At 37.6% G+C, this 15,368-nt stretch overlaps 1 protein-coding gene and 1 pseudogene across 5 annotated transcripts in view; one reads left to right on the top strand and one right to left on the bottom strand.

The window, feature by feature from the left end:
- The window catches only part of csmd2 (CUB and Sushi multiple domains 2), a 320,658-nt gene extending 310,666 nt beyond the window's left edge, over positions 1-9,992 (top strand). For 3 of the 5 annotated variants that reach the window (XM_048201498.1, XM_048201500.1, XM_048201501.1), the window contains 5 exons: positions 236-348; positions 1,342-1,429; positions 3,612-3,744; positions 3,848-4,025; positions 5,881-9,992. In XM_048201498.1, coding sequence (XP_048057455.1) covers positions 236-348; positions 1,342-1,429; positions 3,612-3,744; positions 3,848-4,007 — 494 coding nt within the window. In that variant the 3' untranslated portion in view covers positions 4,008-4,025; positions 5,881-9,992. The remainder of the gene's footprint in view (positions 1-235; positions 349-1,341; positions 1,430-3,611; positions 3,745-3,847; positions 4,026-5,880) is intronic. The other 2 variants (XR_007186350.1, XM_048201499.1) reach the window with 2 other exon arrangements.
- Positions 9,993-13,343: 3,351 nt separating this feature from the next.
- On the bottom strand, positions 13,344-13,460 carry LOC125276306 (annotated as a pseudogene).
- Between the last annotated feature and the right edge of the window lie 1,908 nt (positions 13,461-15,368).

Below are 15,368 nucleotides of genomic sequence, written 5' to 3'. Positions count from 1 at the left end.
AACTAATCAAAAACCTAATGATATTTGTAAATTCATGATAAAAAAAAAACATGCAAACACCACATGCAAAACCATATGAAACCAAAACAAAAAGTACAAAAACTTGACGATTATGTTTTACATTTAAATATTTTGTTATCGCTAACAATCTCATGCCACTCATTAACACTTTTACCGTAGGTTCAGCAACCTTTTAACAGCCTCATTCACGCACACGTCCTCTCCATCACTGCAGGTACCTATAAGAAAGAAGAAGCCCAGTTGTTGCTGCAGGTGTATCAGATCCGCGGTCCCGTGGAGATCTTCGTTAACAAGTTCAAAATTGACAACTGGGCACTGGACGGACACGTATGTATATTCCTCTTTCCGTTTCCTCTGATCTTCAGTGCAGTTGTCACAGGAAGCCCTTGTGTGCAGTACGTCCATATAATCATCACCCTGACGTTTTGAAATGGAGACTCCCTGCAGTGTGAAACGTGGAAATAATAATCATACATCTTTTCCACATCGTAATGGATTAGATTCAAATAGATTGTTTGCTTTGAAGATATTAAGCAACCACAGATAAAATATTTAAGCCACATAGACATGATTTAACTTGACCCAGCCATCCAATTGACTTATTCTTAAGTGGACTAGTTACTGGGAAAAAGAAGCATCTTGCATTTGATTTCAACAGCTGTGCTTTTATGTTGATGCAAGTCCTTTCTGCTTTACGATATGACTCCATGCAGATGTGGTCTTCAGAAAGTCATGGTCTCACTTTGAAAGGAGGTTTCTGTGCCTTTACTGCAACCTGAGAGTGCTCAAAGTGTACTTCAATGCTCACAGGCTGATGTAAGGGCTCTTGTCTAGGGCCAGACCTTGGGCTGCTTGTAACTACTGAAACCCTCAACCACACACACACACACCTTGTCACTCCTGGGGATAGGAGAGCACCGACAAAGTTTTTCTTTTAATTAAAACGTCAGTTAAATCATTGCTGGGTAATCAGGGCCAGACGTCTCTACCCCCCTCCAATGCGCTCGGGACCAGCACCTGGGAGAGTGTAATTAAAAGTGTGGGCCATGAGTGTGTGGCTCTTGTGTGTGTGTGTTCATATAAGACAGAGAGAGAAAGAGCACAAGAGGTGGAGGATGAAGGAGAAAGCTCGTTTTATATGTGCCTGTGTGTTTGTATTTGCATATGTACACGTTTTATACCTCAGTGAGGAATGATGGGGAAAGTAAATGTCAAACATAAGTAGTCTTTCACATCACTGACACATCTTACCTTTCGGTGGCTAATTTTTTGACATTTTGAAAATGTGTTACACTTACTGTTTTGTACCTTTCTCCACAGGTGTCGTACATGCCTTCATCTGATTCATTTGTATACCAAGGCTTTGTTCGAGGAAAAGGCTTTGGCCAGTTTGGACTTCAGAGGCTGGGTATGTGTGCTTGTCTTATAGGACACCTCATTTGTTTAACCTTATTTTTTAAAGGGTTAGTTTCACCCAAAAATGAAAATGCTGTCATTAATTAACCCACCCTATGTTGTTCCACACCCATAAGACCTTTGTTCTTCGAAGAAAAAAATCAGAAATTAAGCTTCATCTTCATTTGTGTTTCGAGGACGAATGGAAGTGGTTTGGAATGACTTGAGTGTGCATAATTGATGACAGAATTTTAATTTTTGGGTGAACAATACCTTTCAGTCTAAAAGCTTGTATTTGTATATCATCTAAAGTAACATAAATATTGTTTTTTGTAGCAAAAAGAAGGAATATTTGACTGAAAGTGTGTCATGATTGCGCCAACGTTAGTACCAAACAGAATAGTGAAAGTAGTTAATGTTTTCAAGCCGGCTTCCCAAGCACTCTCCTCACTGATCAAACTAACATATCCGCTTTCATGACCAATTTGGTCTTCCTGTTGAATCGAGTCAGTGTACTAGCTTAGCATACTATTAGCATCGCATTAGCTCACCTTATACCTTATGCAAGTAACTTATGAAAGTTCTAGACAGACTTGATTCTATATATATATATATATATATATATATATATATATATATATACACACACACACACACACACATATATACGTATACACATTCTATATATATATATATATATATATACACTGCAAAAAAGAGTTTTTGTCTTGTTTCTAGGCAAAATATCTTAAAGTTCTTAAATCAAGAAGCATTTTCTTGACAAGTAAAAATTATTTTCTTGTTTTCAGGAAAAATAAGTCAAAATTAAGTGAGTTTTTCATTAAAACAAGCAAAATAATCTGCCAATGGGGTAAGCAAAATAATCTTATATCAATAAAAAAAAAAAAAGCTATATAATCTTGTTTTCAGTTTGAAATAAGATTATTTTGCTTACCCCACTGGCAGATTATTTTGCTTGTTTTAAGGAAAAACTCACTTAATTTTGACTTATTTTTCCTGAAAACAAGAAAATAAATTTTACTTGTCAAGAAAATGCTTCTTGATTTAAGAACTTTAAGATATTTTGACTAGAAACAAGACAAAAACTCCAAGTAAGAACAGCATTTTTTGCAGTGTATGTGTGTGTATGTACACATACATTTGTTTGAATAGTGTTTAAGGACATTCCCCTGATACATTAGAAAGAATAACGAACATAGATAAAGTGCAGTGAATTATTGAAAGTGGACGTAATCACTGATGCGTATATGCAAAAAAAACAAACAAAAAAAAGTAATAAACCCTTTCAGGGGTTTATCTGTGTCAGATGGTTGGGATACTCAAACAAATCAGTCCATTATTTATTTGCATATAGTTGTCTGCTTTTTTTAAGCTGGCAAAGTATTTTAATATTGAGCCATGAAAATGTCAAGTCTGTGTAATTTCCTCTATAATTAATTATCAATGATTTGTTTAAAATCATATACTGTATACTGCCAATGCCGCCCACAACAGCTATCATGTATTATTATAATACAGTTTAGAAAGAGAGAAAGGAAAACTTGAGTCAGTCTAAGTATCTAGTGTACAGCTTGTGAAGGCCAAACCATGAACGATCTGTCAAATCCTGCTGTAATGAAACAGGCGCGCCTTCATTTGTAAACGACAGATGTATAGACTCCTATCCCAACATCGTCAGACAGATTGAGCAAACAGAAGATTTATTAATAAGAGGGGCTGTAGTGGAAAGAGCACGTGTGTGCGCACACCCATATTCCATCTTTTTATGTTGGTTTGATGAGCTGGCTCTATTGAGTTAGTTAATTGAATCTCCCACTTGCAGCCTTGATGTTATTGGGAAGCTTTTTGGCATTGTCTGATGAACAGGTGCACTGACACTCTCTTGTTGTTTAGGAAAGCTCTGTGGTCAAAATTGAAAAGTGGATTCAGAATGACTTCATCTTTGCCGTGTCTTGATATCTGTAATTAAAAAAGCATTGTCAAGATAACGCAATTTGACATCTCCCAAAAACACTTCCCCCAGTTCTACAAAACAGTGGGATATGAACTTGCCCCATTTCATTTATGAATTTCTTATTTGTAACATGGTTTGAATCAATTGGAACGCATGCTTTGACACAAAGCTTCTCACTTGTGTTATTTTCTAAATGATTTCTTTGTATGTTATTTTACAGAGGGCCTTGATCCAAATGGGGAGAATACAGGCTATAACTTTGCCTCCAATAGCAGTTCAGTGGCAGCAGCCATTTTAGTGCCTTTTATTGCCATGATCATAGCAGGCTTCGCTCTGTATCTCTACAAACACAGGTAAAGCTGTTTACGAAGAATGTCATTCATTGGAAATGAATTTATGTATGTATTATAAATCACTCCTCCGGAATATTTGTTAATAAGTCTTACTTACTTTCAGAAAAAGGCCCAAAGTTCCCTTCAATGGTTATGCGGGCCATGAGAACACCAACGGAAGGGCGACTTTCGAAAATCCTATGTATGACCGCAATATCCAGCCCACTGAGATCATGCCCAATGAGACAGAGTTCACGGTCAGCACAGTGTGCACAGCAGTATAGCGACCGCTCTAGTCAAAGGTGAAGTCTTCAACCAGAAAGATCCATTCTCTGTGATCTGCCTGCCTTTGATTGATTAGTTACGACTAGGGTTGCGCAGCAGAGCCTGTATCTGTAATTTATGTTTTTTTGTTTGTTTTTGTTTTTTTTTTGCTTTGGGCACATACCTGTTTGTGACATTGTAGCCAAATATGTTAGCTAATAACTATGTTTCAAGTGGTGATCAGGACCCCGTTTGCCTCAGAACTACATTTTGAAACAGCCTTTGCATCAGGAGCGTGTCTCCATAGGAAGTACATCAGGTATTGGAACAAAGATATTAATTTGTTATCCTATCTTTGTGAATTATTTTTTTTTAAATTTCTTTTTTTTCTAGAACTTATTAGGCATTTTTCTAGATTTCAGTGTCATACTGTGACCTTAGCATTCTGCATCCACATCTAACGTGCTTCATTAGACTACTGTACAAACTAGCATGGCAGATGAAAAGGTTATTGCCAAGCACATATAAAACCTTGCGATGTAATAAGCCAAATGAGGACATAGACCTCAGGGAAAGGGAAGAAAAGCAATATATCCTCACATAGTTGCTCTGGAATGATTTAGTGGCATCATTTGCTGTATATTTCTGCTATTATACCCAAACTGCCTTTTCAGCATAAAGTTTGTGTGAATGTTGGGGGGAATGGGGGAATTAAAACTGGAGAAATTTTACTTCTGAAACTGACTTGATCGTCCTAGTTTTGCCCTCAGACAAAATGGAAAACAAACTGCTGAGGCAAGGGGATAAGGATAGAGAAGTATTGAATTTTAATTTATTTATATCAGCTGTTATACCCTCTTCAAAGTTTTTTTTTTTTTTTAAAGAGCACCTTATCTAAACCACAGACTATGAACTTGGGCAGGATTTGTAATTGATTTCCCCTTGTATTTAAGTCTTTTCTGCTGATTTGAGCCTGAAACCCCTCTTTCTCTGTTTTTTTTTTTTTTTCTTTTTTTTCTTTTTTCACCATGTCCATCTGTGTTTTTCTGTCTTCTGACATTCTGACATGCAGTGTTGGGCAGAAACCAACTAAAAGTAGCATTGCTATTAACTACATTTTTCTGTATCGTAATAGTACCTCAGCTGTTTTTAAAATAGCTTTTCCAGTAATGAGCTACTTTTGAAAGAAAAATAGCAGTAATCAAATGCTCTGTCATTGGGAGTTGTGATTCAGCTGCTTTAACGTAGTTAGCTACTTTTTTTTTGTAACTTTTAGTGTGGCTAGAGTAAATTTGACAGTAGTTTAAAGGTGCCATCGAACATTTTTTTACAAGATGTAATATAAGTCTAAGGTGTCTCCTGAATGTGTCTGTGAAGCTGCAGCTCAAAATACCCCATAGATTTTTTTTTAATTAATTTTTTTAACTGCCTATTTTGAGGCATAATTAGAAATGCGCCGATTCAGGCTGCGGCCCCTTTAATTGCTCGTGCTCTCCGCCCCCTCCCGAGCTCTCGACTCTATCATTGCATAAACAAAGTTCACACAGCTAATATAACCCTCAAAATGGATCTTTACAAAGTGTTCGTCATGCAGCATGTCTAATCGCGTAAGTACAGTGTTTATTTGGATGTTTACATTTGATTCTGAATGAGTTTGATAGTGCTCCGTGGCTAAAGCTAACATTACACACTGCTGGAGAGATTTATAAAGAATGAAGATGTGTTTATACATTATACAGACTGCAAGTGTAAATTCAATTTTCAATTCGATGGCACCTTTAACTATAAGTAGCTTGTCACTTGAGAAGGTTTGAAGTAGTTTCTCCAACACCGCAGACGAACATGTCTTCTCTACTCTTAATTCCTTCTCTGTTCTCTTTCATCTTTTCACAGGCTGGATATAATCTTTCCCTCTCCACACAACTATTCCCATAGTTACGAATGGGCCGCACGGATGCACTAAAGAGGAGGATTGTTTTGTTTTTCGTTTGTAAACCAATTCCAATTGTGACAAAAAAGTGACAAACCTTGATAACGATGCCGTAAAAATGGCATCAACAGAGATGCACTGATAAAGAACCATGTCAGTGTTTGCTAGCTAAAACTCTGTTCCTACACACTTCTACTGTCTCCTCTTTTTTCCTTCTGAGGGAACGTCCTGTTTGACTGTGGCAGCGCAAAGGGACACATGTGAAGCTCAGTCGTCGCTTGCCAAAAAAAGACAAGAGGTACATTGTTCAGTCAAACGAAGGCCGCCCATTCTTACTCTTGAGGTAGAGGAAGACTTCATGTGAGCAGGAAGTCAAGAGAAGCATGTTGCTGGAGAGTTGAAGCTTGGTTTTACTTTTTTTCTCTGGAGTGCATTTTGGCTTGTTTTAACCCATATCCACCTCAAACTAAAATCACAAACAAGTGCAGACTTCACTGAGGACACTCTGACACCCATCGGTTCTCTAAGCATGTTACGCCACACCTCCATTTGAAGAGGAATGAGATTCAGAGGCTTATTAGAAGACATGGATTCTAGCTGTAGCACCTCTTTTCTCATTCCAGCCAGAAGAAACAAGTGTTCTCGCATCATCTTATCATGATCTCGACTGAGAATGGACAGTCCTACCCTCCGAGCAGCCCAGCGGAGAACATGAAAGGACACGGTGCACGTGTTTTTGTGTTCAGGGGCTTTATGAAGCTCACTTCACGGCCATTATCTGCTGTTAGTTCCTTTTTCCCCACATTGACAGAAGAAAAGCAGCCCACGTCGGAGGGTTAGATTTCATCTATATTACCCAGGAGGGCCATCTAAACCCCCTCCTCATGCGTTTGGATGTTCTGAGTTGGATGTTCTTGGTTTATGGGCTGGGTTACGTCAATTAGCATTTATAGATATTCCTGATGTCATGCAGAATTTAGGTGGTGGGCTTCTGATGTCATTGAATGCCGTGGATCAAATGATTTTCATACATAGATTAAAAAAGCAACACAGCCCTTGAAGACTTGAAGTACGGAGGTAAATATAACTTGAAACGTGTCTTTCATAACCAGGGGAAGGTCTGCTTTCGGTCCTCAAGTTTTGAAGTCAAGGATAAGGATGACGGTTTTAGTCAAAAGGAGCCAATGCCAAATGAGCGTGAACATATTTAATCTCTGTAGCTTTGTGTCATAATCTCTTTCCCTGCATATTCCTCCATGTCATCCATGCCCACTCCACATTTATGATAAGCAAAAGGGGCTTAAAAATCACTAATCCAAGGCCGGTTGTTTATTTGCATGCATTTGCTCCAATAACTTGATGGGAAGGTTTGAAGATGAGCAACAGCTTGGGAAGTTTACAACTTTCCAAGTGGAGAGAGATAGATCTGCATACTTGATAACTTACATTTTGTTGTCTGAGTGCAGCATATAGTGGCCGGTGTTATTGAGATTTGTAGTTCGGTTATTAGATATTATTGTCGCTGCTTGTTTCTGCATCATTCGGTTCGATTATTTTCTTGTCTTATGGTGTCTGTTACCTGATGCCGCCATTTGCTTTCCAGTGGGCATTTCAATTCCTCCAGTTTATTTGCTGTACTGTTCAATTTTTGAAATCAATCACTGATATAATTGCTTCTTCAGGTTTATTACTTTTGAAATCGGTAGCCTGTCATCGTTGCATTAATGTGATATTACCCAGAGATTGTTTCAATTGTAAGTTGATCGAAAAAAGCAAAGATTGTATTTCCCTTGAGATTTTATGGGCCAGGAGTTTAGCAAGTACATTATCTTCAACCTATTGACTTCAACCTAAGACTGTCACATGGCTGTTCTTTTTAGGGGAATTTCATTTTGAATTGCTTTATCAGTGTAGATGGCATCTTAAAGCATTTGCCACATCAGACATCATTTTGTTCCAGTTTATCTAACACCGACTTGGTGTTTTACATTGTCTTACAGTTGCATTGTTACGTCTCAGCAAACCTACAACAATAGCAGCGCTGCCAGATTTATAACATTCTGACATTAGAAATAGCTCCTTTTAAAACCCTACAAAATTGCACTTTGCTAGTGATAACACACACACAAATCAAGGCACAAGGGCTTCAAAGTCATCTCCTCTACTTCATTTTTCATCTTTATATGTGTATATTAACCCAAACTGTTGTTTAAGTATCCAGGCAGCCTGTGTTTCATGCTTATCCATCTGTTTCTCATAACAGTGCCTTGGTAACTCTATATGTGGTGCATCTAATCTCTTCTTATTGCTCCATTTTGGTTATTATTGCGCACTGGTCAAGAGCTGCCAGTTGCTAGGGGAGAATTTCAAAGACGTTGCTTCTCTGTTTTCTCTGGTAGAGAGTCAAGTCTTTGTTATTCTTAGCTTAAGAGAATCACACAAATACAAAAATTAAGTCCAGCACCTCAAAACGTGCAATTAATTTACATCTTCACACAATTCTTTAGGTTAAACCTGCACTTTAAGGGAGCAAGTAAACCTTTTTTGTCTCCTTTGGCCTCGAGTCATTAGAGTATTCTTGTATTGTGGATATTATTTTGCAAATCTATTGCAAAACCTACGGTGCTGCTTTGCCAAAGTCAAAGGCATCAGCCCATCTTATACACATATATAGAGAGACATCCAACCAAAATGAAAAGCATTACAGCATTTACAGTATTATTTATAGTATTTAGCAATGCTAACAGTGAATTAGCTGAAGTATTAGCATATTCTTGTCAGTGTTTCAGTCTGTAGTGTCGTGATCACTAAAACAGACATGCTCCCTTCACAGAGCTGATGTGTTTTCAGTGTCAGGCCATTTTTATTAGCCCAAAACTGGTGCTTACATCTTCATGTGACAGCCCTCCACGTTTTATTTTATTCTCAGCCCGACATAATCACACACTAAAATAGAGACCAGCATGTCAATTAATTTACGTTGTAACATATTCAAATATTTGTGATGAGTATATGAAAGCCCTTTTCATTAAGGTTTTGTTAGCATGACATGAAAGTGACCTTGTGTTTTTAGTCTTGTGTGCTACAAGCTAATTCGGAAAACATATTCGTGTCATTTACCAGTGTCTTTCAAAGGTGAGATGTTTGGATGTAGACGATATCTTGATTGCACTGAATGTATTTTTAGTTTTGGAAATGTCTATGCTATATCTGCTATATGGTGAACATCCAACAAAAACTACATAACTGTCCCTTAAAAACATATCGAAAAGCAGCACCCCTAAAAGACTGCATATCAATATATTTGAATTGCACACTTCAGCTTATATTAAAGAAGTATATGAAAATGTTGTACTACAAGAAGAACATATCAGTTTTGTGTGGAGGTCAATCTGAAGATATCTTGGTATGCACTTTTCCAGCTTTTTCTCACCCTTCTATTCTCTTCTTGAGAGCCACAACCATGCGTTTCTCTCCAGTAGGTAAGAGGTACGAGCCCAGCCTTGAAGGACTTTTAAAGGACTGCTCTGCTCTGGCTATCCAAAGCCTAAAGGAATACAGTCAGTCTTGAGTTACGTACTTGACCAAAAGGATTTTTTTTGAACAGTGACTTTCAAACTTTCAAGGACCTTAATGGAGCGGTCCGTTGCGGATATCCAGACAGAGACTCTGACGCTGAAAGGAGAACTAATGAATAGAAACCTTTTTTTTGTACAGAGATATATTTTTATGGAAATAAATTTGTAATATAAAAAAAGAGAAAGTGTATTGACAGATCTGTAAATGTTTTTCATTATTGTAGTACAAATGCTAGTGGGGATTATAAAAATATATATATAAAATATATATATACAAAGACAAAATAGAGACAAAGGTTTTTTTTGTAAATGTAAAAACGATTGTATATAGAAGTTTACATATTGTAAATATGTAATACCCAACATGGCTTGTCTGCAATATATAAAATGTATTTTATCTGTCTGTATATGATGCTTTGCATTGTGTTTCAGCTTATTCTACTTTCTTGAACTTGAAACCTATTTTGAAGTTTTTGGAATAAAAAAATGAAATCATATGTGTGCCTGGTAGTGTCTTTGTCGTGTGTGGCAGGTTTGTAAATTGAATGCATGATAATGAAACTTTGGCAGAACAGACCTTTCATACTTTTATTTGTCTACTTTTTATGTTAGAGAAAATGGTTTCTGAAAAGAAAAATGTATTCATATATGTCTTCTTGTATTTGGCCAACGAAGACCATATGCTGGCATCATGCACATTTGTTACAAACCTATGGAGATATGTTATGGAAGTGAGACTGGAAAGGTAAGGGGATAAGGTATCTTAGAAGATACCTTATTACAAAAATGCTGCTTTTATGTCTGGCTGTTTCAGAGGGATGAAGCTTGAAGGATGATTGAGTCGTTGGCAGATTTAATTGTTGCATTTCCATAATTCTTCATTTTCAAATGTATAATCTATCTATCTATTTCTGTCTGTCTGTCTGTCATTTTGTCCATCCATCCATTCCCAAACAAGTAGGTATACCGTATAATATTATTTCATACATCTATAAATGTCTGCTTAACAATTGGTTAACCTAAATGAACAGTTGCACTCTTGTTTTTGTGATATTGCCTAATTGTACTAGATATCATTTAGCAATATAATTACTATTAAAGTGCTTCTTATTACAACGATTTCCCCCCTTAAACTAAAAGATAGGCTATTGAGTTTGTGGTTGAAAAATAGACACCAAATTTTCTTCTCGGTTCTCATTTTTAAGGAGACACCTAAACTTGTTTGTCTTTCACAACTTTTGACAGTTTTGAGGGCAAATGTGGAGAAACTTTTCCTGAGAAAAACCTAACTTTATTTAGAAATGAAACCCAGATTGAACGTTTAACAGCAGTTATTCGCAGTGTTTATATGCTAGAATTATCATGAAATATCACCTTCGAGCGACACAGTGCTTTAATACACTTGATTAATGGTTAATTATTTGAATATTTTGTCAGCCATAAAGTCGCAATTTCTGTTTTATTGGTTTAACAAAGCAAAATCATTCCGAGTACCCCCTGGAACTTGCTTAACTACCCCTTTGGGGTGCATGTACCTCTGGTTGGGAATCCCTGCTGTACGACACCAAGCCTCTGGGTGTAATAACTTTCTTTAGAAGCCACTTCTCTAGAAAATACAAACACTGTGGGAGTACAGATGGCGTTTTGATCGTTTATTATTTATTCAGTTCTTGTCATTAGTGTCTTCCCTCTTGTGTTCAGCGGTAGCTTGAGGGAGCAGACTTTTATCCAAACTTTTGCAACAATAGCATCTAGTAGACTTAAAGTTTTGTCAAACCATGCCTGGGATGTATAATTAAAGGTAAAAAGCAGCACAGATCTCCCAGGGTTCCACGCGCCGCCCACGCAGCAGAAAGAATCAAGCTGGAGATTCTGTTTGCTGCCAATGTAACATTTATTCACAAAAATTAACTGTTTCAGAAAGAGGCCATTTCAAATGGGTCCAATTCGTGTTCCTCATTAAGGCATTTTTGGTCATGAATCTCCACTTGCAATGAATCACTTTTAGTTAATCTGGGAGAAGGACAGCAGCCAAAGTAGAAGTCTGTAATTGGATACCAGGACTGTCTGCTTCAAACAAAGATCATGTGCAAGGACCAACATTAAAGGCCCGCTCACACCAAGAATGATAACTATAAATATAATAACTATATTTGTGTCCACACCAATGAACAATAACGGTCTGTTTATTCTAAGCTCACGCGCTGCAGTTTCAGTGTTTACAGCATGTTTTACTGTTCTTGTTGCATTTACATGGCTTTAACCAGCAGATGTCCTCAGCATGCTATGTTTCGAGTGTATAGCTAGTGTAATCGATCTAATCTAACAGGGAATTCAGCTGACAAAGTCAATATAGTAGAATAAAAACAACGCCTAGTCTTTTTCACTGCAAATTCAAAGGAAGCAAGACAACGTTGTTGAAACTAGAGCTGGATACCCGAGGTAATTTTATGTTACACTGTTTGCTAGTCTGGCGTAATGATCTCATCGTTAATACTTCTCACCATTTATTCCGAGGGTATGACTGATTCTTTTCCATATGTTCATTTTCTTTAAAGTTTCCTTGAATAGGGGGATTGACTTGTCAAACAGAGGTGGCTTTTTCAGGACCTCGGCGATTTAACTTCTCCGCAGTGTCTGCCATTTTAAATGCACAAGCCTTTACATTAGAATGGATTCTGATTGGCTGTCGGTGTTTTATAATTAAACAGCTGAAAAAAATTGTTTCTCTATATCATTATAGCTGTGGTGTAAACAGTGCTATTCTTTTATATTTAGAAAATTTTTAGAACTATATCTTTATCTTTATAGTTATCGTTATGGTGTAAATGGGCCTTTATGGTTATTGTTCTTGGTGTGAACTGGCCTTAAGACTTGAGCACCAAATGCAAGTAAAGCCAGCCCTCAGCACATGAATACAATTTTTTGGGCCAGTCTTTAGGAACTCCAACTTAGGGTATGTTTGCATGACAACGTTGTACTAAAAACAGAAACGTTTTTCCTTTGTGTTTTTCTCGTACAGACAACATTGTCAAAACGATCCACGTTCACACGAATCTGCGAAAATGACTAAAAATGCTGCATTATGCATGCTAGGCCAGTAGTTGATGTCACTTTGTAAAGAAACAATATGCACATGCACATGACGTCACCGTTTTTACTGTTTACACAGAGATGATAGCGATATTGTTTTCAAAAGCAAACCTGTTTTCAGAAGCTTGTGTTTTCAGGCCCCCAAAATGCCATTGTTATGTAAATGAACACATAAAAAGTTTCAGTTTTTAGTTGAAAACAGTGTTGTTTTCATGTTGTTTTTAAAAATCTTGTTAACATTATTAATGCACTGTGAACTAACAAGAACAAACAATGAATGAATGAATGAATGAATGAGGCATTTATATAGCGCTTTCATATGTACTACTGTACACCCAAAGCGCTTTACAATCATATCAGGGGTCTCTCCTCATCCACCACCAATGTGCAGCATCCACTTGGATGATGCAACGGCAGCCACAGTACAACGGCGCCAGTGCGCTCACCACACACCAGCTGAAGGTGGAGAGGAGAGAGAGTGAAAGAGCCAATTCAATGGATGGGGATTATTAGGAGGCCGTGATTGGTAAGGGCCTATGGAGGGAATTTGGCCAGGACACCGGGGTTACACCCCTACTCTTTACGAGAAGTGCCATGGGATTTTTAATGACCGCAGAGAGTCAGGACCTCGGTTTAACGTCTCATCCGAAGGACGGTGCTTGTTACAGTACAGTGTCCCCGTCACTATACTGGGGCATTAGGACCCACACAGACCACAGGGTGAGCACCCCCCCTGCTGGCCTTACCAACACCTCTTCCAGCAGCTACCTGGTTTTCCCAGGAGGTCTCCCATCCAGGTACTAACCAGGCTCAGCCCTGCTTAGCTTCAGTGGGCAACCGGTCTTGGGCTACAGGGTGATATGGCTGCTGGCGGCAAAACAATGAACAACTGTTTTCATTAACATTAACAAAGATTAGTAAATACAGTAACAAATGTATTGCTCATGGTTAGTTCAAGTTAGTTAATACATTAACTAATGTTTAACTAATGAACCTTATTGTAAAGTGTTACCAATGAAAATTGTAATTGTTTACATTGTTTATAAACCTGTATGATTTTCTTTTTTTCTATTAGATATTTTGAAAAATGTCTGTTTAATGTCCATACAGTGCCAAAAAAAAAAAAAGTCAGTAGATTCTGGAAAATTCTAAAACGGTGAAATTTTGTGTCCCACAGAATCAAGTCAAAGTCAAGTCAAATTTATTTATATAGCGCTTTTACAATTGGTAATTGTTTCAAAGCAGCTTTACATATTAGAAGCACAGAAAAAAAGGGAAGTGGTTAAAAATAAGCTGTACAAACAAGCGTGGTAATATGTAACATATACAAGATGGTGCTACATTAAGCCAATGTCAGCTGACTCCCAGGGGTGGAAAAAAAACCCTAGGAGAAAACCCAGCGTGGGAAAAAAGTCCTAGGAGGGAAAAAACCCCTTGGAAGATATATATAATATATGTAAATGGATATGGAGATCAAAATCTGAATTATAAATTTTTATTATAGAGATTAAAAATAGATTATATATATATATTTGTAAGCGGATACGGGGATTTAAAAATCTATGCAGCCAGAACTGGATCTGTAGGCCCATTGTCTCCTGGGCTGCGTTGTAGTCAGGTCCAGACACAGGTTCTCCATCTGTTCTGGATACGGCCTGGATCCAGCACCCGGAAAACCTCGGGATAAGCAGAGAGACAGATATTAGCGTAGATGCCATTCTTATTCTGACGTACAGGTATATCTAGTGTTATAGGAAATGTTCTCGGTTCCGGCCGACCTAATTATTGCAGCGTAACAATCCTTTAACGGATTTGAAAAATGTTAATGTATTGATAATGTGTTATGTGTATGCAAGAGCAAAGAGATGTGTTTTTAGTCTAGATTTAAACTGACAGAGTGTGTCTGCTTCCCGAACAATGCTAGGAAGATTGTTCCAGAGTTTAGGTGCTAAATAGGAAAAGGATCTGCCGCCTTCAGTTGATTTTGATATTCTGGGTATTATCAACTGGCCTGAATTCTGAGATCGCAATAAACGTGAAGGACTATAATGCATTAAGAGCTCACTTAGGTACTGGGGAGCTAAACCATTTAGTGCTTTATAAGTAAGTAGCAAGATTTTAAAATCTATACGATGTTTAATAGGGAGCCAATGTAATGTTGACAGAACTGGGCTAATATGGTCATACTTTCTGGTTCTAGTAAGAACTCTAGCTGCCGCATTTTGGACCAACTGTAGTCTGTTTAAAAGCCGAGCAGAACAACCACCCAGTAGAGCGTTACAATAATCTAGTCTTGAGGTCATGAATGCATGAATCAACTGTTCCGCATTTGTCATTGAGAGCATATGTCGTAATTTAGATATATTTTTTAGATGGAAGAAGGCGGTTTTACAGATACTAGAAACATGACTTTCAAATGAAAGATTGGTATCGAAGAGCACACCCAAGTTCCTAACTGAGGACGAAGATTTAATGGAGCACCCGTCAAGTGTTAGAGAGTATTCAAGGTTTTTTCGTGAGGAAGTTTTTGGTCCAAAGATTAGGATATCAGTTTTTTCTGAATTTAATAATAAGAAATTTCTTGTCATCCAGTTTTTAATGTCAGCTATGCATTCTGTTAGTTTTGTGAATTTGTAGGTTTCGTCAGGGCGCGAGGAAATATAGAGCTGAGTATCGTCAGCGTAGCAGTGAAAACTAGCACCATGCTTCCTAATTATCTCTCCTAAGGGCAGCATGTACAGAGTGAAAAGCAACGGTCCTAGTACTGAGCCTTGTGGTAC

Source organism: Megalobrama amblycephala, linkage group LG9, assembly GCF_018812025.1.
Source record: "Megalobrama amblycephala isolate DHTTF-2021 linkage group LG9, ASM1881202v1, whole genome shotgun sequence".
NCBI classification, from domain to species: Eukaryota; Metazoa; Chordata; class Actinopteri; order Cypriniformes; family Xenocyprididae; genus Megalobrama; species Megalobrama amblycephala.
This window is presented reverse-complemented; position numbering and strand designations above follow the sequence as displayed.